Source organism: Stegostoma tigrinum, chromosome 31 (genome assembly GCF_030684315.1).
Source record: "Stegostoma tigrinum isolate sSteTig4 chromosome 31, sSteTig4.hap1, whole genome shotgun sequence".
Lineage (NCBI taxonomy): Eukaryota > Metazoa > Chordata > Chondrichthyes > Orectolobiformes > Stegostomatidae > Stegostoma > Stegostoma tigrinum.
Window position 1 is genome coordinate 6,348,131 of NC_081384.1, and position 23,118 is coordinate 6,371,248.

At 45.2% G+C, this 23,118-nt stretch overlaps 1 protein-coding gene across 4 annotated transcripts in view; it reads right to left on the reverse strand.

Annotated features, from left to right (window-relative positions):
* Positions 1 to 23,118, reverse strand: part of srcin1a (SRC kinase signaling inhibitor 1a) — a 498,739-nt gene that overhangs the window by 284,062 nt on the left and 191,559 nt on the right. For all 4 annotated transcript variants that reach the window (XM_059638686.1, XM_048560697.2, XM_048560696.2 and 1 more), the window contains exon 4: positions 6,601 to 6,884. In XM_059638686.1, the coding sequence (XP_059494669.1) occupies positions 6,601 to 6,884 (284 nt within the window). The remainder of the gene's footprint in view (positions 1 to 6,600; positions 6,885 to 23,118) is intronic.

Below are 23,118 nucleotides of genomic sequence, written 5' to 3' on the forward strand. Positions count from 1 at the left end.
GAGGGAAACTATTTCCTCTGTAAGTTCAGGACGTGGGGCACAGCGTTACAGTGTATCAGTGAGCAGTTACAGCATGACACCCAGGAGCATTTTTTCACACAAAGGGAAATCTAGAACCTGCTCTTGGGTGGGGGACAGTCCATTTAAAATTTCAGACTGGGATTAATGATTTTCGCACAATGACACCAAAGGTTGCAGAGCCGAGGTGAAAAAGATAGGCTACAGTGAACACAAAACATGCTGGAAATCACAGCAAATCCGTGGAGAGACAGCAAGCTAACATTTCGAGTCTAGCTGACTCTTCATGTAGACTCGAAACATTTGCTTGCTCTCTCTCCATGGATGCTGCCTGGCCCGCTGTGATCTCCAGCATTTCTTGTTGTCAGTATAGGTTCCAGCGTCTGCAGTAATTTGCTCCTAGAGACAGGCTACATTTCAGTCACCCTCCAATTCAATAGCCTGCTCCTATCAAACCTGTCCAATATATTTTGGACCAGGATATCAAAGCCATAAATCCTGGGTTAACAGCAACTTCCAACAAGGTGAGTTGTTTGGTTTGATAAGTAGCATAAATGTAAGCAAGTGAGTCAATCAGGGTCTGCCTTAATTACAGCATAGGCTCAAAGGGCTGAATGGCCTCTACCTGTTCTTTTCTGCAATAGATTATCTATTGGACCATCTCAGACAGATTGGGATTTTCTCTGCATTTTGATATCACCTTTGCACAGCTCAGTATTACTGTCTTCCTGAATATTATTAAATACTTTAGACTGAGCAGAAACGGACGTTCCACACATCTTACATGGCAGGGCATCAGCCAGTTCCCAAAATCAAAAATGACCAGCTAAACTCAATGGCAGGTGGGGTAGATGGGGGCTTAACAGAAAGTATCCTCTTCACTGCCCCAACAATGGGTGATAAGGGAAAGTTTGGTCACATCATTTCATCTGAGTAACATTATAATCATACCAGGAGGATTTGCTCTGGTCATTTAAAGCAAAATTGTCAAACTGTTCTCATTAAAAACATTCATACTGTGCTTACAACTTCATAAAGGCAGATACTATGGAGGACCATCATCCCTCACTCTCCGCTCCCATCCCTACCCCCTTCCCCGATCCTGGGAAGCACTGAGGATCAAAGGGATACCTGAATAAAGTGGTTTCAAAGGCATAGGGGAAACTTGCCTTTATTAGCTGAGGCATAGAGATTGACAGCAGGGAGGTTACACCAGAACCGCATAAAACAGTCCACAGCTATTGTAGAGTGTTGTGTACAGCTCAGGAATTGACAAGGATCATGTTAGCACTGGAGAAGAGTCAGAGAAAATTTAGCAGGATGTTGCCGCACTGCAGAGTTTCAGTTATGAAGAGAGTTGGGCGAGATCATGGTTGAGTTCCTTGTAACAGAGGATATTGAGAGGGGATATGGCTGAGATGTATAAAATTATCAGGAGCATAGACAGGGTAGACAGGAAGGAACTTTTCCCTTTGATGGTGGAATCAATGATCAAAAGATATAGGTTTAAGGCAAGTGGCACGAGGTTTCGAGGGGATGTGAGGAAAATTGACTTCAACCAGAGGGTGGTGGCAATATGGAACTCACTGTCTGCAAGGGTGGTAGAGGTAAAAACCCTCATAATGTTTAAGAAATATTTGGATGTGCACTTGTGAATGCCAAGGCAGGAGACAAGTGCTGCAAAATAGGATGGAAAAGTTAGGGGTTGCTTTAGACTGGTGAAAATTTGATGAGCCAAAGGGCCTTTTTTCTGTGCTGTAGACCTCCATGACCCTCAAGTGTCTGAACCACATAAGGCCACATACCAGGGTACTCCAAGCTCGATCGATCCCTTCAGGGATATACAGCATTCACTCTATTCTCATCTAGCTCACACCCTGTCCTCAGTAACCAGATGCATGAGTGATGGGAAAATAAAAACTAGATCGATATGGTGAAAGAGCAGGGGAGTTGCATTAATGGGATATCAGTCCCAAATACCCAGCACAAGGAACAGTGGGCTGAATGGCCTCCTTCTCTGCTCCACCATTATGCCGGATTGTAGAGTTATTCTGATACTTGATATCGGACCTTCAGCATTTATAGTTTTCACATCTCCGCCCACGTTGTCCCTGTCTCGATGCATGCTTGGCAGGGGGCACTGTTCCTGAATTCACACTGCAAATGACAACCCAAAACCTGACTGCGACCACGTCATCATAAGGTGTTTACAGCCACCGTGCAACAGTGGAAACTCTGCTTCTGTTTGCAAGTGCTGAGGCTGTGTGCTCACTGAATACATCACCCACTCGGCAGCAGAGATCACCTTTACCAATCTCATGGGTTCCAGGAACCACACCTGTGCTGCACAGATGCCAGATGAAGGTAAGTGAGGTCGCACTTTATTCTTGGAGTCAGGCACACAGGCATTTCTCACAGGGAGATGTACAACATTCAATAATCACATTGCTTGGCACTCGGAATACAAAGTGCTCAAATACCATCAACAGGGTGAAAGGAGTTGCCAATATTTCAATGTCACATGAAGTGTAACATGGGTTCTTGTCTCCTGAGCCAATTTATACCATTTGCTTCAATATTATCCCTAGTAACACTGAAGTAAACTTGTCTGTCTTCGCTCACTTGGCAGCCTCTGACTCACGATTGTTAATTGACACAAGGGACTAAACCCACATTCCCAGTCTAGTACTGAGGAAGTGCTGCACTCTCAGAGTTACTGATTTCTTTGGATGAGATGTTAATTCCAGGTTTTTGCCTTACTATGTAGGAAGATCCCGGTGTACTTATTTGCTGGTTGCTGGAAAAGCTCAGCGAGTCTGGCAGCATCTGTGAAGGAAAAAACAGAGTTAACGTTTTGGGTCTGGTGACCCTTCCTCAGAACTGGACCCAAAATGTTAAGAAATAATGGGAACTGCGGATGCTGGAGAATCCAAGATAATGAAGAGTGAAGCTGGATGAACACAGCAGGCCCAGCAGCATCTCAGGAGCACAAAAGCTGACGTTTCGGGCCTAGAGCCTTCATCAGCGAGGGGGATGGGGAGAGGGTTCTCGAATAAATAGGGAGAGAGGGGGAGGCGGATCGAAGATGGAGAGAAAAGAAGATAGGCGGAGAGGAGAGTATAGGTGGTATCATTGTGGCACCGCAGGAGGCCCATTATGCATCGCCCGCATTTCCCGCAACACATCCGTCACACCCCACCCCTGCCACAACCACCCCAAGAGGATCCCCCTCGTTCTCACATACCACCCCACCAACCTCCGGATACAACGCATCATCCTCCCTTTGTAATCCCGAAATGTTAACTCTGTTTCTTTCTTCACAGATGCTGCCAGGCCTGCTGAGCTTTTCCAGCAACTTTGTTTTTGTTCCTGATTTAAACCATCCAGTTCTTTCGGTTTTTATTGCTTATTTGCTGGTGTTTTGTACAATAATTATCCCTCAACCCACAAGCAATCTGGTCACCATCAGACTGCCATATATCTTGCTGTGCACAAACTGTTTTTTTCCCATGTCAGAGCAGAGACTACCCTTCAAAAAGTATTCCATTGGCTGTAAAGTTCTCTGGAACATCCTGAGGCCAGCAAAATTTGCTCTATCAATACTTGGCGCATGCCTCAGCCTCTGTGTGGCCTGGGGATGGGCGACAGCTACTAGGCACGGTAAATGGGGGCTTGTTCTGGAGGAAGAGGGACAGGGGGGAAAGAAAGAAAAATTCAGCATAATCGAAATTATTTAAACAGCAGGGGCTTTAAAACCAAACGCCAACCTTCTCATTGGGTTCTTTTTTGCAATAATCAGTCTCAAAGATCTGTCCAATGGGCCACACCCACTAACAGAACATTACATGAGATTTTAAGAACCATAGAATCCATACAGTTTGGAAGTAGGTCATTTGGCCCATTGAGTCTTCATTAATCCTCTGAAGAAGATCCCACCCAAACCCATCTGTCATGATCTTAATGAATGGCAGAAAGTGACAGAGAGTCTGAATGCTTTGTATGCTTGTAAGTACAGCTAAAGGCATGGCCACCCATGGTGGAGTGAAAGGGACGAACAAGAGGCTGGAATTGGAGAAACACAGAAATTTCAAGGGCTGTGGAACTGAAGGGGCTTGAGGCACAGGGAGGGGTGAGTTTGGGGATAGAGTTGGAAATATTGATGTGAATGCCCCTGCGAAGGTCTGTGACATCACTGAGGGACAATGACACAAGCACGAGAACGAGTCACTAACTCTTGTACTGAACACCATTGCGTTACGTAGACTATGTCAACTGGTTAATCATGCAATCAGCTGGTACAGCAAGATTGCATTTGTGTGTAAACTTTTATGCTTGTGAAATGAATGCACTGATAGAAGCTTAGAACACAGGAACAGGAATAGGCCATTCAGCCCTTCAAGCTTGCTGCACCTTGATCCTCCATCTCAATGCCATATTCCCATCTTCGCCCCACACCCCTTGATGCCTTTAGCATCTATATCTATTTATTACCTGATATAATCAAAATATCCTGAGTAAGCTATTACCTGTATCATAGGTGTGGTGGGGCTAAAGATTTCTTAAGGTGGCCTCTTGACCTTGCTCTCATTGACTTTGTAAATGATTTTCTCATCTCAGGTAATGATCCCATATTCTGAATTGTCAAACCCCAAGCTGTACGATTCCCAATCTGCTCTATCCAATTACCACCTAGATCTCCGGCCTTCCCTTCCTCTTCCAATTGGAAGAGCAGGAAAGCTGATGTTTTGGATTGGGACCCTTCTTCAGAAATGGGGGAGGGGAAGGGGGCTCTGAAACAAATAGAGAGAAGAGGTGTTGGGCTGGGAAGGGTAGGTGGGATGGTGATAGCAGGTAGGTAGTGGTGAGGATTGGTCAGTAAAGTGGGAGGAGCGGATAGATGGAAGAGAAGATGGATAGGTCAAGGAGGCAGGGTTGAGATGGGGGCTGGTGTTGGGATGAGGTTAGGGGTGGGGAGATTTTGAAGCTAGTAAATTCCACATTGAGACCAATGGGTTGTAGGGTTTCAAGGCAGAACATGAGGTGCCGTTCCTCCAGCTTCCGGGTGGCATCATTGTAACACTGGAGGAGGCCCAGGACGGACATGTCACCCAGGGAGTGGGAGGGGGAGTTGAAGTTGTTCGCGTCTGGGAGGTGTTGTCGTTTTTCACGAACTGAGCGCGGGTGCTCCACAAAGCTGTCTCCGAGCCTCCGCTTGGCCTTCCCGATACAGAGGAAGCCACATTGGGAACAGCGGATACAATTGACCACATCAGCAGATGTGCAGGTTAACATCAGTTTAATGTGGAAGATATTCATGGGGCCTGGGTTGGAGGTGAGGGGGGAGGTTTAGGGGCACGTTTAGCACTTCCTGCAGTTGCAGGGAAAGGTGCTGGGGGTGGTGGGGCTGGTGGGGAGTGTGGAGCAGACGAGGGAGTCACAGAGGAAGCGGTCCCTCTGGAAGGCAGACAAGGTGGGGGGGAGGGAAATATATCCTTGGTGGTGGGGTCAGATTGCAGGTGGTGGAAGTGGCGGAGAATGATGTGTTGAATCCGGAGGTTAAGGCGGTGATATGTGAGGACGATGGGATTCTGTTTTTGTTGTTATTGCGGGGAGGGGATGTGAGGGCTGAGGTGCGGGAAACACAAGAGGTGTGGTCGAGGGCGTTTTCGTCCACTGAGGTGGGGGAGAAGTCATGGTCCTTGAAATACGAGGACATGTGAGATGTTTGGGAGTGGAATGCCTCATCTTGGGAGCAGATGCGGCAGAGGTGGAGGAATTGGGAATAGTGGAGGAATTGGGAATAGGGGATCACATTTTGCAGAAGGTGGGTGAGAGGAAGTCTAGTCTAGGTAGCTGTGGGAGTTGGTGGGTTGAAATAGAATATCAATAAATATCCCTTCCATCCCCCATTGTATCAAATCAAGCCATTGTTTTGCACTTGGTAAAGTTTCTTGATATTGGATGGAAGAGGATTTTTATTTTTGCCAATGAAAGGGACTTTAGCGTATGTAGCCTGAGCTACAAGCACCTCTGGTTTAGCTACAACAGGATTATACAGTCTGATCCAACCATGGATCTTAATGGATATGTTCAACAAGGCATTGTTTCACCAACTTGCTAATGAGTGAGGAATTAGCGCCCGGCTGTTAGCATTTTTGTGTGATGAAGTCATGGGTACAATGAGCCAGCTCACTCTTTGCTAAAGACATTTCAGATCGAGCTCAAACAGTACGAGACAGAGGGAGTGTTTATCCCCTTAATCTGGGTTCAATGTAAATTCCAGATGAAAGGGCAGATTGTTACCTTTCCACAGCTATCCTGTCACCATTCTGAAGCTGGTTCAAAATGCAATCAAAGCCAGTTCTGAGGAAGGGTCACCTGATCAGAAACACTAACCCCAATCTCTCTCCCCAGATGCTGAGCTTCTCCAGCATTTTCTGTTTTCATTGAAAATGCAAGTCTGCTTTTGAGTCACAAGATTCATTTTTGCTTCATTTCTTAACCTGGCTGCACAAGAGCTCTGGGAATTCAATGAGAGATGTTGATTTTCTATACAACGGGGAATAAGTACTGGTGTTGTACCTGTTCTCGAAGCCGTTCCTGCTGCCCACGGATAGCTGTGGCATGGTGCGGGTACTTGTGCTTGAGGTGATCCAGGAAAGCCTCCCTCTTCCTTTCCATGTCTGACTTCTGCATGCCTGTCAGAGCCTCCAGGCTTTGTGCAGCGATCACCGTGTGCCGCCTCTCCGAGGTATGTACAAGGCCCACGTTGGAAAAGCGTCGGGTTCCATTGCCCAGGGTCCTGTACTCCCTGGGGTATTCGGCATCATCTGCAGAGATCATGTGTGAGCTGGATTTATCCGAATCTAGAGGAGAGTAAAGAGGACACATGTAAATAAGGTTCACATGGTCATCCCCCCTTCTCAGTAAACCTCAGCTGAAGGACTGTGTCCATGTCTGGTCATCAGACAATAGACGGGAGGCTCGTGAAGGTTTGGAGATGGTGTGAAAGAGTAGACAGGAAAGTACAGTCACAGTTGCTCAGTGGTTAGCACTCATGGTACCAGGGACACAGGTTCATTTCCAGCTTTGAGCGAGCGTCTGTGTGGAGCTTGCACATTCTTGATATGGGTGATAGTATAAGGTAGGGGTGGAGGTTAGATAGACCTTAGGTGTAGGGTAAAAGTTCAGCACAACATTGTGGGCTGAAGGGCCTGTACTGTTCTATGTTCTTCCCCCTATCTGCGTGTGCTTCCTCTCACATTCCAAAAAACATGCAGGCTAAGTAGATTGGCCACAGGAAATGCACGGTTACAGGGACAGATTCGGGGAGTAGTTCTGGGTGGGATGTCCTTCTGATGGGATGAATGGCCTGCTTCCACACTATAGGGATTCTATACACTGGGATGGAGGGACCTCAATGAGGCAGAGAGAAGATAGGGATGCTCTCCTTCAAGTGGATGTGGGGAGCAGGTTTGTAAGAGGTGTTAAAAACTGTGTGTGTGCAAACAAGAAGAAATTGCCTGGATAGTTGGGCATCAGACTACACAGATTTAAGTAAATTGGATGTGGGAGGCAAGATGGGGAGGAATTTACTTTTTACGCAGGAACTGGAATGTCCTGCCTGAAAGGATGGAGAAAACAGATTAAACAGTGAGTTGCAAAAGAAATTGGATGAATATATAAAAAGTAAATAATCGCAGGATGAGGGAAAGAGTAAGGACGTAGAGCAGGGAAATCGGACCAATTGGAGAGTCCTTTCAGAGAATTACCACAGGAATGATGTGCTGAATGGCCTCCATCAGAGCTGTGTGATCACATTTAGAGTCAAAGAGGTGTACAACGAGGAAATAAACCCTTCAGTCCAGAGATAATAGGAATGGCAGGTGCTGGAGAATCGGAGATAACAAGGTGTGGAGCTGGATGAACACAGCAGGCCAAGCAGCATCTTAGGACCACAAAAGCTGATGCTTTGGGCCTACTAGGCCCGAAACATCAGCTTTTGTGCTCCTAAGATGCTGCTTGGCCTGTTGTGTTCATCCAGCTCCACACCTTGTTGACCCTTCAGTCCAACTTGCCGACACTGACCAGGTTCCCCAAATATTTCCTGTACCTTACAATGGGGTGCACTGAGGTGCGTTGGAGAGAGCGATGGGCACACAGCTTCTGGCTGAGGTCAGCCTGCCCCTCCCTCCCTCTGGAGAGACTTTGATGTGGTGAAGGATGAACGGTAAGTCTGCTTTGCCGAACTGTCTGGGTAATGGACTGACCGATGAACTGCAATCAGGGTCATTGCCCTCACAGAGATTGTGCTGATTGTGAAAGAAAATTTTTAGTTTGAGGCAGAGAGCCAAGGCAATGTTCTCCTAACAACATACACTTTATCTATAGGGAGGAAGTTATTGCTTCACCAGACCGGGGAGGGTAACCTCTCTTCTTCCTCCTGCCACCCAATCAGAGGTGGGAAACACTCATAGCCAGCCCCTGGGGGTCCTGGTCCTAACATCATGTTGGGATATTTTATGACCTTAATTATCCAGAATCCATTTCCTGCTCGTATTTTGCCTCAATCTAAGTCAGGTTTTGCACAATTTTATGTAATTGTGGCTGTAAATTGCTGACTAAATATAGATCTAATAGACACACTCTTAAGCCTCATGTGACACCATTTGCTGCTGCATCTCTCTCTCTCAGCTTCCCCTTACCATCTCCACTCACAGTATAATATTAAACTAACCACACTCTCAGAGCTGTTCTGCTTGATAATTCTCTCACATGGAATCCTTCCCCCTCTCTGCGATGTGCTGTTAGAGGTTCAAGCACTGAAATTTATACTATTTCCCAGGAGTAAAAGATCTGCCGTGAACTGGATAAATTCACAATCCCTTCGGGAAATCAAACCATGTTTTAGCCCAGCGTCACCTGTGAGGCTGAGCTAAAGCTTTCCTTCTCCTGAACTGGTCCGTGTTAGTCTATTCTTGGAACAGGATAAGGAGAAACAGGCCACAAAGACAGAAAGTACCCTCTTAAAGAAAGTTCTGGAAATGAATGACATCTGAAAAAGTGTTAAGTATAGAGGCACTTCCTCAGGACCTCACAAGGGACCTGCCACCTGAACGCTAAGGCTACCTTCCCGAGGATGAGGCCTGACCTGACACTTGACCAACCCAAGTCTTGTTTGTATAGGTTCAAAACAGGAAATGTTGGAAATACACAGCACATCAGGCTGCACCAGTGAAGTGACAAAGAAGCAGAAGGCAGGGGAGTGATGGTGGGGTGGGGGGAGATATCCACTGGCCTTCCTGCTAACATAGGAATTGAGTGCTGGTACAGAAAGCCTGAAATTTGCTTCCCCAGCCTGCTTGCAAGAAGCCCTTAAGAGCTCAATGGCAGCCTCCTTCCCTCAGGCCTGCAATTACTTCAGCTCCTGATCAGTGAGAAAGACTTGGCCCTCCCAATGGCAAACGGGTGGCTGCAAGATGTCCCTTGGTCTTCCCTAATCTGTGCAAGACCCTGAGGATTGGGTCTCGGGGAATGGGTTGGCCCCTGAGAGCCAAACCTCTGCCCTCCCCACCACCTCGCCATGACCTCCAAACACAGAAACACACTCCCACTCCTTAAACAATACTTACCTTTTCCTGGCTGTGATCCCCCCACTGTAGGGTCGGGGTGATATGGAGCTCTATCTGATTGGCCGACAGCACCAGGGCAGGGTCCCAATTTCGACAGAGAGCTCGATGGCATCCAATCGGCAACTTGATTGCCGGAAGATTCAACAGGCTTTCTTACCTCACAAGGCTCCAGGTTTCCCTCATGGATGTACTTCAGTTTTCAGACCAATTTTCTGGCCCAGAATCAATGTTCCAGATCGATGGCCTTGCGTCAACGTTTTGATTAAAGGTCATTGACCAAACCCTTTGAGATGAATCTTACAATTTTCAGCGATGCCCAAATTGCTTTCAGATTTTTGGAGAGATTTTCACTGTGAGGCCTAGTGAGTTTTCTTGACATATCCTTCAAAACTTGCCTCATTAATTTTATATCCTGCCCATGGCATTGCTCACTCCACTTCCAGCCTCATGTCAAAATGATCCATTCGCAGAATAACTCAGCAGTCAGTGGATATCCCAGAATTTCCTGGCATCCTTTGCCACCATTCCATCTTTACAAGTGTGTTGTGCACCCAGGTGAACACTGACCATCCGAGGATGCCCTGCGTGGATCCTGACATCTGTCCCAGGAATGGCTGCCAGGAGGAAAGCAGCGCCCCGTTTTTTGGCAGGGGCCTGTGAGTCCTGCTGGCTGGGGTGATGCAGAGGTGGGACCTCCTCTTCTCCCATGCCAGCCTGGGCTGAGGCTACTACCTGGGTCAGTGCTGTCTCGGTGTCTGGAGGACACTGCAATTTAGAAAGAAAATCTTCTCCACTCTGCTAGCGTTAAGTGCCCCCATTCTCCTCCTGGTACCGCATCCTCACTTTATCTGTTGCTGCACCCACCTCTCACCAAAGGTCATGTTCTGTCACTCCCACTATTGCCCGCAACATCTTTCTTCACTTGTATTCACACACCCCGACACCACTAACAATGCCTGTCCGCTGTGTTGCCTGCTCCCTCACTCAGGGAACCCCCCCAACCTGCTCACAATGAGAGCTGTGTAACCTCATTTCATTTCCCCTCATACCTTCCTCTCTCCTATTCCTGGCCCCTGGACTGGTACCGGAGCTGTCCTAGACTTACTGAGCCAGGACTCACTGAGCAAAGGCAATTCCCATTTATTTGACTGAGCCTTCTGACAACTAAGAAAAGCTTTTTGCCTTTGTATCTGTGTCAAACAGCAGCAGTACTGTGAGACTGGTAGCTCTGCCTGAGGGGGCAAAGTTCAAAAAGGCCAGGTAGGGCAGGGATACTGTGAGCATCGGGGAGACGCAGAGTGGGTAAGTGCCCTGACGGTGAGATACAGCCTGGTGCAGTCCCTAAGCTGGCGACATGTCCCTGAGCACACACTGTCCTTACTGCAGCATTGCAATGAGAGTTACTGGTACAGCACTGAAGTGCAGAAGTATCCTGTAAGGGGATTGGTGATGTGCCATGAGGGTTCTTGGAGGCCAATGTTTTTAGGTCATGGGGTTAATGTGACCAGTGCCCATGGAGCATGAGCTGAAATGTTGGTAGCCATCGTCCAACATGGAGATCATTTGGGACAACTGGCGATCTGAAACCACCAGGTACTTGCCTCTAGTATCCTGCCTGTGTGTTGTTTCGAACTAACTTGTTTGAGTTTAATGAGATAGGAGTCTGAACATTAATGAGGTGAGTTGTATTTAGCAGGTAACAATCTCCTTTACTTGGTCATTCTTTACTGACTCGTGGGAAACTTGCCATTCACCAAAACCATTAATAAAAAAGAGTCTCACTGGGCTTTTTGCCAGATTCTGTCACAAATCTCACCGTAGCCCACATCACATTGACTTCATAAGACCCTGACCATGAATCCCAATTCCTTTTCCACAGGTACTGCTGAACCAGTTGAGCATTCCCCGCTCTTTCTGGTTTCATTTCAGATTTCCATCATTCACAGTATTTGACTTTTCCATTTATTAAGATCCAGCCCATTGTTTCTTTCATCCCAATCCTTTGAATTGGTTAATACATTCACTGCAGAAATCCAGGCCATGATTTCCTTGAGTCAGATGAGCACACCAGTTAACACAGGTTCACTAAGGAGAAGTAGACCATGGTTTCCTCAGTCCAAAATATATTTATTTTGACCAACGTAGCAATATTTCACAGATCTTTGTGTGCTTTCAGGAGATCTCTCTTCTTAGAAGAATGATTTGGCATAAAAATAACAGAAGTTGAGGCTGGAGGGTAAGAAAGTTATTGAGGATTTTGAACTAAAGTGAAGCAGGCAGGAAAAGCTGACACAGCAGGCAGACTGTGAGCATGTTGAGGATGAAAGAATTGATTTATGTTAAATGAGTGAAGAGAAACACATTACTCTCATGTGCCTACGGTACAATAATTTTCATTTCTTTGGCGTTCAGAGTAACAGGTGAGTATTTTAAAGCAAGACTCTTCTGTTATTTCTTTACTGGGGTATGGACATCACTGCCAAGGCTCGTATTTGTTGTCCATCCCTAATTGCTGTAGAACTGGGTGGCTGGCTGGGCCATTTCGGAGGGCAGTTAGAAGTCAACCACATTGCTGTGGGTCTGGAGTCACATGTAGGCCAGACCAGGTAAGGATGGCAGTTTCCTTTCCTAAAGTGAACCAGATGATAGTTTTTTCGATATGCGATGATGATTATCACAGCCCAATTTATTACATAGATGTGTCACTCAGTCTAGGATGACAGGAGGGACCAACAGATATTTGGTTCTGAGCCTATTTGAAAACAGAATGAGGGTTTGTCAGAGTTTGGCGGGTGCAAGATGGTGGAGAGAATGAGGGAAAACCATGGGCAGAGGTGGCAGGTATGAGGAGCGGCCATCTGGTGTCAGGCTGGTTACTGGATGTTGGGGCTTAGTCAGTCATGGAGTTACAGAGTCCTACAGCATGGAAATAGACCATTCGGTCCAACCAGTCCATGCCAACCATAATCCCAAATGAAACTAGTCCCACCTGCCTGCATTTGGCCCCTATCTCTCCAAACATTTCTTATTCGTGAACTTATCTGAATGTCTTTTAAATGTTGTAACTGTTCTCACATCCATCACTTTCTCATTCCACACATGAACCACTGTCTGTAAAAAAGCTGCCCCCATGTCCTTTTTAAATGCTCCTCCTCTCATCTTAAAAAATATGCTTCCAATCTTGAAATCTGTTACCATAGGAAAAAGGAACCTGCCAATCACCTTGTCCATCCTCCTCATGATTTTAAGAGCCTCTATAAGGCCATCCCTCTAACTCCTTCTCTCAACTGGAAATTAATCCCAGCCAATTCAGCCTCTCCTTGTAACTCACAGCTTACAGTACCGGCAACATCTTGGTAAATCTTTACTAAACTCTCTCCAGTTTAATAATATCCTTTCTATAACAGGGTGACCAGAACTTCACAGAGCACTCCATAAGAGGCCTCACCAACGTCCTGAACAGCCTGAACATAACTTCCCTACTCTTTTATTCAAAGGTCTGAGCAATGAAGGCAACGTGCTAGACTCACTCTTAACTGTTCTTTCTCTGTGTCCTTTATCCTTCAATCACACACTGGGCAGGGACGATTGCAAACTCTTTCCTGGCATTGTCCGCTCAATGACTTTCTTCCTCCAGCCTCCTGCACTCCTGCCATTGGCCAGCCCTGAGGTCCCACTCCAAATGCAGAGTGAACACATTCCCAGTAACCTGATTCGCTAACCCTTGTCCAATCATCTGATAGTTTCATCCATGTATATATATTCCAAGAAAGTTTGTAGCAACATGATTTCTGAATGGGCCCCTGATCTCTTCCCTGGGTTGTTGTGGAGATGCTCTGTTCACTTCCTGAAGATAATCCTGCAGAGATAGCAACCCTTGAATGTACTAACAGAGGTCAGCAGCTGGTAATTGGTGTGTGTTGTAGAAATGAATCTTAATTCATGACAATGAAATAATGTTCTTTTTCCTGTGCTTTATTGATCGGCCACAAAGAGATTGACTCATTTCACTTTCAGGCCATAGGGAGTGCAACGATGGTTACCAGACAGACTCCTGGGATGCACGGGAAATGATGAATAAAGAGAGGCTGACTCAATTGGGACTGTATTCACGGAGGTATAAAAGAAAGAGAGGAATTTCACAGAAATCTATAACATTCTAACAGGACTCGACAGGGTAAATACTGGAGGTTTGTTGCCAATGACCAGGAAGTCCACAACCAGGGGTCACAGTTTAAGGATACGGGATGGGCTATTTGGGACTGAGATGAGGAGAAATTTGTTCACCCGGAGAGTGGGGACCCTGTGGCGCTTTCTGCCACAGGAAGTGGTTAAGACCAAAACATATTATGGGGTAGGTGGGAGAGGGGAGTGGGGGCAGTGTGGTTGGTGTTGCAGACGTGCTTGGGCCTAGAGTAGGAGAACAATACAGTGGGGGAGGGGAGGAGGGTGGAGAACGTGAAGGGAGGCCAGTTCCCAGGCATAAAAGGGTTAAGGGGTGGTGCATGAGGTGGGGCTGGGAGTTGGATCCGGAGCTGATGAAGGATCGGGGTGGGGAAGGAGGTGTAGATGGGCCTGTGAGGTAAATATGGGGAAGGGGAGGTGTGTTCAATTAAATAGCTGTTCAGGATTTGACAATGTATTTAACAGTTAACCTTTCCTGAATAGCTATTTACTTAACTTAAACAGAACATTCCATCTTTTCTGATTTAAATGGGGTAGAATCTTTAATTTCCCGGGCGATCCCTTCAGAGTCTGTTACAATGGGGATTCCACAGGGTCACTACATACAACTCCCACTGTCACTGGAATAACAACTCTCTATTCATTGGATAATCCAGGCCCTGGATCTTTCCAAGATAACAAGGTGTAGAGCTGGATGAACACAGCAGGCTAAGCAGCATCAGAGGAGCAGGAAGGCTGACGCTTCAGGCCTAGACCCTTCTTCTGAAAATTTTCTCGCTGCTATGATGCTGCTTGGCCTGCTGTGTTTATCCAGCTCGACACCTTGTTAGCTCAGCTTCTCCAACATCTGCAGTTCCTACTATCCCTGGATCTTTCCATTCTGGCTTGGAACTGCAGTAGATTGCTGTTTTTTCACTGTTGATTAAATTCACTGCCTGCTGATCCAAATGGACAGCAAGGGTTAAAACAGCAACTTATCACCACCTTCTGTGGGGCAATTAGGGACAGGCAATATATATTGGCTCAGCCATGGGATGCCTACATGTTATGCATGGATAAACAAAAAGCTAAGCTCCATCTGCTGGACAGAAGTATAATTACACAATGCTGAATTAAACCAAAGCTCATTTCATTTGGCCAGTATTTACTGCACAGAGGGCAGGCTATTTGGCCCAAATGATTCAAGCTGGCATCATGTTTTATACAATTATCCTCTGATCCCTCCGAATTTCATCATATTAACTTCCGTCCCTCCATTCCTTTCTCACTCTTGTGCCTTAGCTATGATGTGGAGGTGCGGGCGTTGAACTGCGGTGGACAAGGTCAGGCACCAGGTTATGGTTCAACAGTTTTATTTGAAAACACAAGCTTTCGGAGGACCACTCCTTCTTCAGGCGTTAGTTCAGGTGCTGCTTTAGCAGTAAAACCAAAATGACTCCAAACTAAAACACAAACAGATTCTAAACAAGGCCTCACACCCTAACATGCATTGCCTGATCTAGAAAGGTCACCTCTTCTTTACACTGATAAACCTTTACTTCTCTCAGGGCAGTGACTTGAAAGGAATTCAGGGATTTACACATATATATTAATCAATTAAAATCTTCTAAGTGATTAAAGATTTAACAGCATCTTAGGTTTGTTTAGTATATCTTCATCAGTGGTGTGACCCGTTGATTGCTTTGACATAAATTCTGTGTCTGATACGACTTCACTAACATCTGAGGAAGGAGCAGGGCTATGAAAGCTTGTGTTTTCAAATAAACCTGTTATGCTTTAGCTAGATTCCCCTTAAAAGCACCAATTTGTTTTGGGTCTGAACTGTTTCTGATAGCAAATAATTCCTCATTGTCAGGACTCTACAGGAAAGGTAATTTCTCGTGAATCATAAACCAAAAAACTGCGTATGCCAGAAAATCATACAAACAGAAATTGCTGGAAAAACTCAGCAAGCTGTCATGTAGACAGGAGAATGAGCAAACCAACAAGATTACATTTGTTGGCCTGTATCCTGGTCAGCACTGCAGCCTCACAGCGCCAGGGACCCGAGTTCGATTCCAGCCTCGGGTGACTGTCTGTGTGGAGTTTGCACATTCTCCCCGTGTCTGCGTGGGTTTCCTCCGGGTGCTCCAGTTTCCTCCCACAGTCCAAAGATGTGCAGGCTAGGTGGATCAGCCATGCTAAATTGCCCGTAGTGTTCAGGGGTGTGTGGGTTATAGGGGGATGGGTCTGGGTGGGATGCTTCAGGGGGCAGTGTGGACTTGTTGGGCCGAAGGGCCTGTTTCCACACTGTAGGGAATCTAATCAAAAAAGCCATTTCATAGTTACAAATGACTCTGTTTGCATCAGGGATTTTTACTCACTGAACAGCTAGAGAATAAAACAAAGAAGGATAACATCTTTATAGGTCACTTGTTAAGGCTTCACATGTGTATTGTGTCCTATTCAGGGCATGACACTTTAGGAAGGGCATAAAGGCTTTAGAAAGTGTACTTGAAATGTTTACTAGGATGATCCCTGTGCTGAGAGACTACTGTTATGACAAGAGACTAAAGAAGCAGGAAAATGGAGGACTGCAAATAGTTTTGGTCCCTGTACTTGTGGAGAAAATTAACTGCATTGGAGGCAGCTCAGAGGAGGTTCACAGATGAATTTCAGAGATGAAAAGCTTCTCTTATGAGGACAGATTGAGGTGTGTAGACCTATACTCAGTACAGATTATGTCAGTAAGAGGAGATCTGACTGAGATATATAAAATGCTTAAGGGGGTTGGCAAGGTGGACAGAGAGGGTGTTTCCCCTTATGAGGCAATTGAGAATGAGAGGGTGTAGGTTTAGGCTCAGGACCGGTGCATTTAAAACAGAGGACAAAGAATTATTTCTCTCAAAGGGTAATGATTTTGTGGAATTCCCTACCCTAGGGTGCTGTGGAACCGGGATACTGAATACATTTAAGGAGGAGACAGCCAGACTTTTAACCAGTAATGGGTTGAAAGGTTGTGGGGAGAAGGCAGGAAAGTGGTGTTGAAACTGAGATGAGATCAATCACAACCATATTAAATAGGCTGTTCGGGGCTGAATTTTCTCCTTCTGTTCCTCGTTCTCAAGTCAAAGAAGACAGAGTTAACGTGTGACCTAACAATGATATTCAAAGTGATGCAGAGGTTTCAACATGGTGAGTGGAGAGAAATTGATTCCTCAAGTTAAAGGATCACCAACCAAAGCTCGAAATGTTTAAATAGTTGACAGAAGGTGAAATCATGAGAATTTTTTTCACTCAAGTAGTAATGATTTACAGTGCACTGAAGGATACTGGAACTGGACTCAAACTCTTTGTAAAAGTAATTGGGAATGCAGTTGGCATTTTACAGGAAACTGGGAAAAAGGCTCAGGGAACAGGCTGTAATCAGCTCTTTTGAAGAGCTAGCACAGACAGGGTGGGCTGGATGGCCTCTTTCTGTGCCGTAGGATTCTTTTCTTAGTACAAGGAAGCTGCCTCTGCTGGACCGTGATAAGATGCAGACTGCGAAGCCAGAATCCTACTTGACTGACAGCATCCCCATTACAGCTCTAGCTCTCACTGATACAGGTCTGGAGATAAATGTGAGAAAGAGCGACACCGAGATGTGCACATGGTTTTGTTTAAGTTATTCTGCCCTCCTGTACATTGGTGCAAAATTTAGTTGAGCCTAGATCCCATTGAGCATTACATCAAATTACCTCTCTCTCGTACTGTTGATTGTTAATGCTTTCAGAATCACAAAGTACTTCTACAATAAACCTAAAACATAGAGTCATAGAGTCATACAGCACAGAAACAGACTGTTTGGTCCAAGCAGTCCATGCCAAACATAATAGAAAAAGGCAGCAGTGATAGGATCTTGCCAACAACAGCTTCAAATCTAGCTGAATCCATCTCTTGGGCTTTTAATCACATGATATCCAGCCTCAAATTGCCCAGAATGGTCAAATAGAATCTTCCCCCATATCCTTTACTTTGATCACTGGCAATCAGCATAACTGAATTATGATAGTCTGCATTGAACATCGATGGGGGGGCGGTGACTGGGGATGCAAGGAGCAAATCTTTGCAAGTTGCCCCTTATCTAGATTTTCTTCAGTTTGATGTCCTTGCTTCTTATTTTCTGTCCCCGTCTCTTGACTGGAGCTGAGGGAGCAGCCAAAACATGTTGGGAAAGAGAAGATTCAGTCAGATGCAACGTTGTATTCGAAGTAACACAGTGTTCTTGAGCAGATTGTTCTCCGCACAAATGTTTACCTTTGTTTGATGATCTTGAAAGGAAAGCTTTGTTGTAACATATTCCTGTCCCTTGTTGAAATCACTCAACAACATTCATGCAAACATTCATAAAACCTTCAAAACAAATCAAGTTTGCATCTCCTTAGTGTTGAAATTGACACTTCATCTCATAGTCCCTTTGCATGTTCTTTTGAAACACACATGAAAGGAAAGTTAATTTGCGGGGCTATGTTGAAACAGCAAGGACAAACTTTGTCAAAATAAACTACACAAAGATGATGGGCCAAAGATGTGTCACTCTGTCAATCTTTGTTGTTTGTGGCCAAATATTCTAACTGTATGGCCCCTTTGCAGCACCTAAAGTCCGATTGGTACTTTCCAACCATACAGCGCCATGCAATCACAAAATTGTTATGACACAGAAGAAAGCCCGTTGGCCCATTGTGCCCACCCCAGTTCCATTACCCAGTGCCAATCCTCAGCCTTTTCTCTATTTCACCATTTCTATCCAAATAACCATCCAATGCCCTTGTGAATGCCTCACTTAACCCTGCCCCCACCACACTCACAGGTAGTGCTATCCACTCACTGAGTGAAGAGACTTTTTTCTCATATCACCCTCGCTTTGTTTGCACATCACTTTAAATCAACGGTGTCTCGTCCTTTTTCTCATTCATGAGGAACAGCATCTCCCTGTTTACTCTGTTCAGCCTGCTCATGATTTTGAAAATCTCTCTGGACCTCCCCTCAGCCTTTTTCTCTCCAAGGAGAACAGTCCCAACTTCATTAATCTTACCCCATTGGTGAAGTTTCTCATCCCTGGAACCATCCCTGTCAATCGTCTCTGCACTCTCTCCAATATATACACGTCTCTCCTATAATGCGGAGCCCACGACCACTGTGGAGACTTTCAGCTGGGGTCTAACAAGTGTCCTGTTCAAGTTCAGCATCACTTCCCTCCCCTTGTACTCTAACATGCAGCTTCCTGGAGAATGGCTGAATGGCCTCTCTCTTTGCTTCTCAGTTTATGAATTAGTTCTTACTAATCACATCAGCAATCAGGAGAACAGAGGAACTCATGGGAAAAAAAAGGTCATTCTGCCTCTAAATGTCACATGCACTTTGCTACACCCATCCATCCATCTAATCTACATCATAGGAGCAGGAAGGCTGCACTTTTGGGCCTAGACCCTTCATCATTTCCTGCTCCTATGAAGCTGCTTGGCCTGCTGTGTTCATCCAGCACTATACCTTGTTATCTCGGATTCTCCAGCATCTGTAGTTCCTATGATCTCATCCATCTAATCTCCCTTGTTTGTATGAACTTTTCTGATTCCCAAAGGTCATCTAGTGAAATTCCAGGAATTCCTCCATTCTTCACACCTCCTGTGTTCAATGCTGGCCTGTCTCTCTGCAGGGAATCATATCCTCTCTGATGCAAGTGTCCAGTGTCCATGGAGAATTTCATCCCTACAGTCTTTAATACACCAGGAGGGCGAGCAACAAGAGCTGCCTTGATCTCTGTCTGACAGGCACCTATCTTCATGGAATGATTCCAGATTATCAAAACATCATGCCCCATGACACTATTGACCCGGGTGCTTGCCATTGGATTGACATGCTCATTTTCACAAGGAATAAGTCATGAAACAGGTTTGCTTTTTTGGGTTCAAAGGCCAACAGAACTCTAAAAAAAAACCTGAAGCTCCTACTGCTGAGCCAAGGCTGCTATCTCCTCGAGAAGAAAGATGCTCTGGATCTGGAAGAAGTTCAACAACGGTTTATCAGACTGTTTCCTGTGATAGTAGGACTGATGTATGAAGAGAAATAGGATGAAGCTGTCGTTGGCTGGGCCAGCATTTATTGCCCATCCCTCATTGCCCAGGGGGTAGTTAAGAGTCAATCATGTTGCTATGGGTCTGGAGGCACATGTAGGCCAGACCAGGTAAGGATGACAGATTTCCTTCCCTAAAGAGCAAACTAGCTGGTTTTTTCTGACAATTGACAATGGCTTGTTGGTCATCATCAGACCCTTAATTCTAGATTATTATTGAATTCAAATGCCACAGTGAGATTTGAATCTTGGCCCCCAGAACATTAGCTGAGTTTCTGGATTAATAGTTTAGCAATAAAACCACTGGGTCAATGCCTGCCCAATAGCTCAGACTATATTCACTGGAGTTTGGAAGAAGTTTGGAGTAGTGGAGGAATGTCAGTCCTTCAACTGCAATTGTTCAGAAATATTATTATCCTCTTCTGGAAAATCTCAACATTTTGTGATATTCAGTCCACTAAACAACACAACTATGTCCCTTGGGATCTACCTGAAGCTAACAGATCCTTTCCAAATTGATCATCCCAATATTGAGAGTGAGCCTTTCTGTAATCCTGAAGGAATGTTACACACACATCACAGTTCAGGAAACTTTACAGATGGAAATATCTGGCAAACTATACTGATTATTTTCAAAGATATTTGTTCCTGTGCATAAGCTCGCGATAAATGAAAATCAACCCCTTTTCAAAAAAGTCTGCTTTCCAGACTGTGGTGATAGCACCTATCAACATTCAGAGATTCAGCTGAGAATTATAGACATAATGAAGTCATCATAAGGTGTTAGAAATATGTCAATCTGTTTCACAAATCTACATTCATAACTGTCAGACACTCAGAGATCGCCTTATGCTACATTTATGACAGAATTATATTTATCCTTAAGGTGTCAATTTTGACATTCTCACCTCTGAGTCAGAAGGTCATGATTTTAAGCACCACGCCAGAGATTTGAATATCAAATCTAGGCAAACATTTTCTGAAGTGCTGTAACGTTGGATCTGTGATCTTTGGATTGAAATGTTAAAGCCAGGATCCTTTGTCCATCATGAGTTTTTTTGTTAATTCACTCATGGGACATGGCTGTTACTGGCTGAGTTAACAAAGTGTGGGGCTGGATGAACACAGCAGGCCAAGCAGCATCTCAGGAGCACAAAAGCTGACGTTTCGGGCCTGAAACATCAGCTTTTGTGCTCCTAACATGCTGCTTGGCCTGCTGTGTTCATCCAGCTACACACTTTGTTTCTCGGATTCTCCAGCATCTGCAATTCCCATTATCTCTGCTACTGGCTGAGTTATTGCCCGTCCCTAGAAACCCTTGAGCTGAGTGGCTTGCTCGGCCATTTCAGAGGGCAGTTCAGAGTCAACCACATTACTGTGGGTCTGGAGTCACATGTAGGCCAGACCAGGTGAGGATGGCAGATTTCATTCCCTCAAAGACATTAGTGAACCAGATGGTAACACAGTGGGTGCTGGCCAGGCAACATCAGAGGAGCAGGAAAGTCGACGTTTTGGAGTGGGACCCTTCTTCAGTGAAACACTTGGGTTCTTGTTTTGATGATTGACAATACTTTCATGGTCATCAGTAGATTCTTAATTCCAGATTTTTTAAAATTAAATTTAAACTCCACCATCTGACATGGCAGGATTCAGAAGCTTGACTGAGTTTCTTGATTAATAGTCTAGTGATACTACCACTAGGCAATCGCCTCTCTCTAAGTGGCTGTAAAGGATCTAGTGGTGTGATTGTGAAAGCGATGAAACAAATTCTATTTCATCCCTGAGTCGCTCCCGAGTTGCTTCACCAGCAGTATCATTATGAAGCAAGAAAAGAATTCCAAAGTATCTTTAACACCTCAGTATGTCCCATGACACTTAACAGCCAACGGAGTGTTTCTGAAAGGAAGTCATTGTTGTAATGTAAGAAAATGGCAGCCGATTTATGCACAGTAAGCTCCTATAAACAGCCTCGTCCAAACAGGTTAGGTTCCCCGGCCAGATTTCAGGCATAGTACGTTCCATTGAGCAGTCCTTACTGCATTTCCCTTTGCCCACAGCTTTCTACTCAACACCCATCAGTAAGTCAGGCACCTATTTCCTTTCAACTTTCTGTATCCAAAATCTTCTGGGGTGAGAAACTCTGGCTGATGCTGCACTGACTGTTGTTTCAGTTCATACAGATTCCAACATAGAATAAATATTTTAAAAAGGTGATATTAGTTGAGGACTAAGTGTTGCTGAGACACAGGGGAGAACACTAACGCTTTTCTTTGAAACAGGGCAGTGGTATCTATTATACTCGGGGGCAGATGAAGCCCTTGGTTTAACGTCTCATCTGAAAGACGCCAATTTCTTTGTAAAATCTCTGTGTACTGTCAAATTCATCGTGATGAAATGCATATTAATTCCCTGTCTCCATCATGCACAGCTTAACGGATTGTAGAGATATGGAATCAATATTCAATTCAATAAGAGAAACAGATTGCAATTGATTTTTCATTCTTCTTATCTTGGTGTTTTATTACTGATACGTTCGTTTCCAGTTTCTTGCAACTCAGCGCTGGGAGGCTGGGAATATTTTTCTTGACTTGTGTCATTTTGTGAATCTTACAATGTTGTTGACTCCTTGAGCTAGCTCAGTGTTAACTCAAATACTTTAGCACAGTTGGATTGGGACTGCAAATCTCAAGGCTGTCTGTCTCTCAAAATGTGTCCGTCTTGCCTGAATGGGTTACATCAGCTTACAGTCAGTTTAGTGAGGATGCAATGCACTGCGGGAGACGCAGACAATTCTCAGCACAGGGGGTTTAGGCTACATACTAAAGCCTTCACTCGTACACTGCCTGTGCTTCAGTGAGTTGCTGAGCCATCAGGGAATTCCTGCAACTGTGAAATTCTTTAATGCTCCATATTCAATCCATTGTCTGAACCAACATGATACAGGGTGTGACAATTAATAATGTACCTCTCAAATGGGGAAGTTGATCATTATCTCTTTGCATGTATTATACAGAATATGCAGCAGTGGAACAGACCAGCTCAATCACTCCATAGAATCCCACAGTTCAGTTCGGCCCATTGAGCCTATACCAGCCCTCTGATGTGCATCTCATCCAGACCCTACCCCATCCTTGAGACTCTGCATTTGCCATGACTACCCCACCTAGCCTGCACATCCCTGAACTCTAT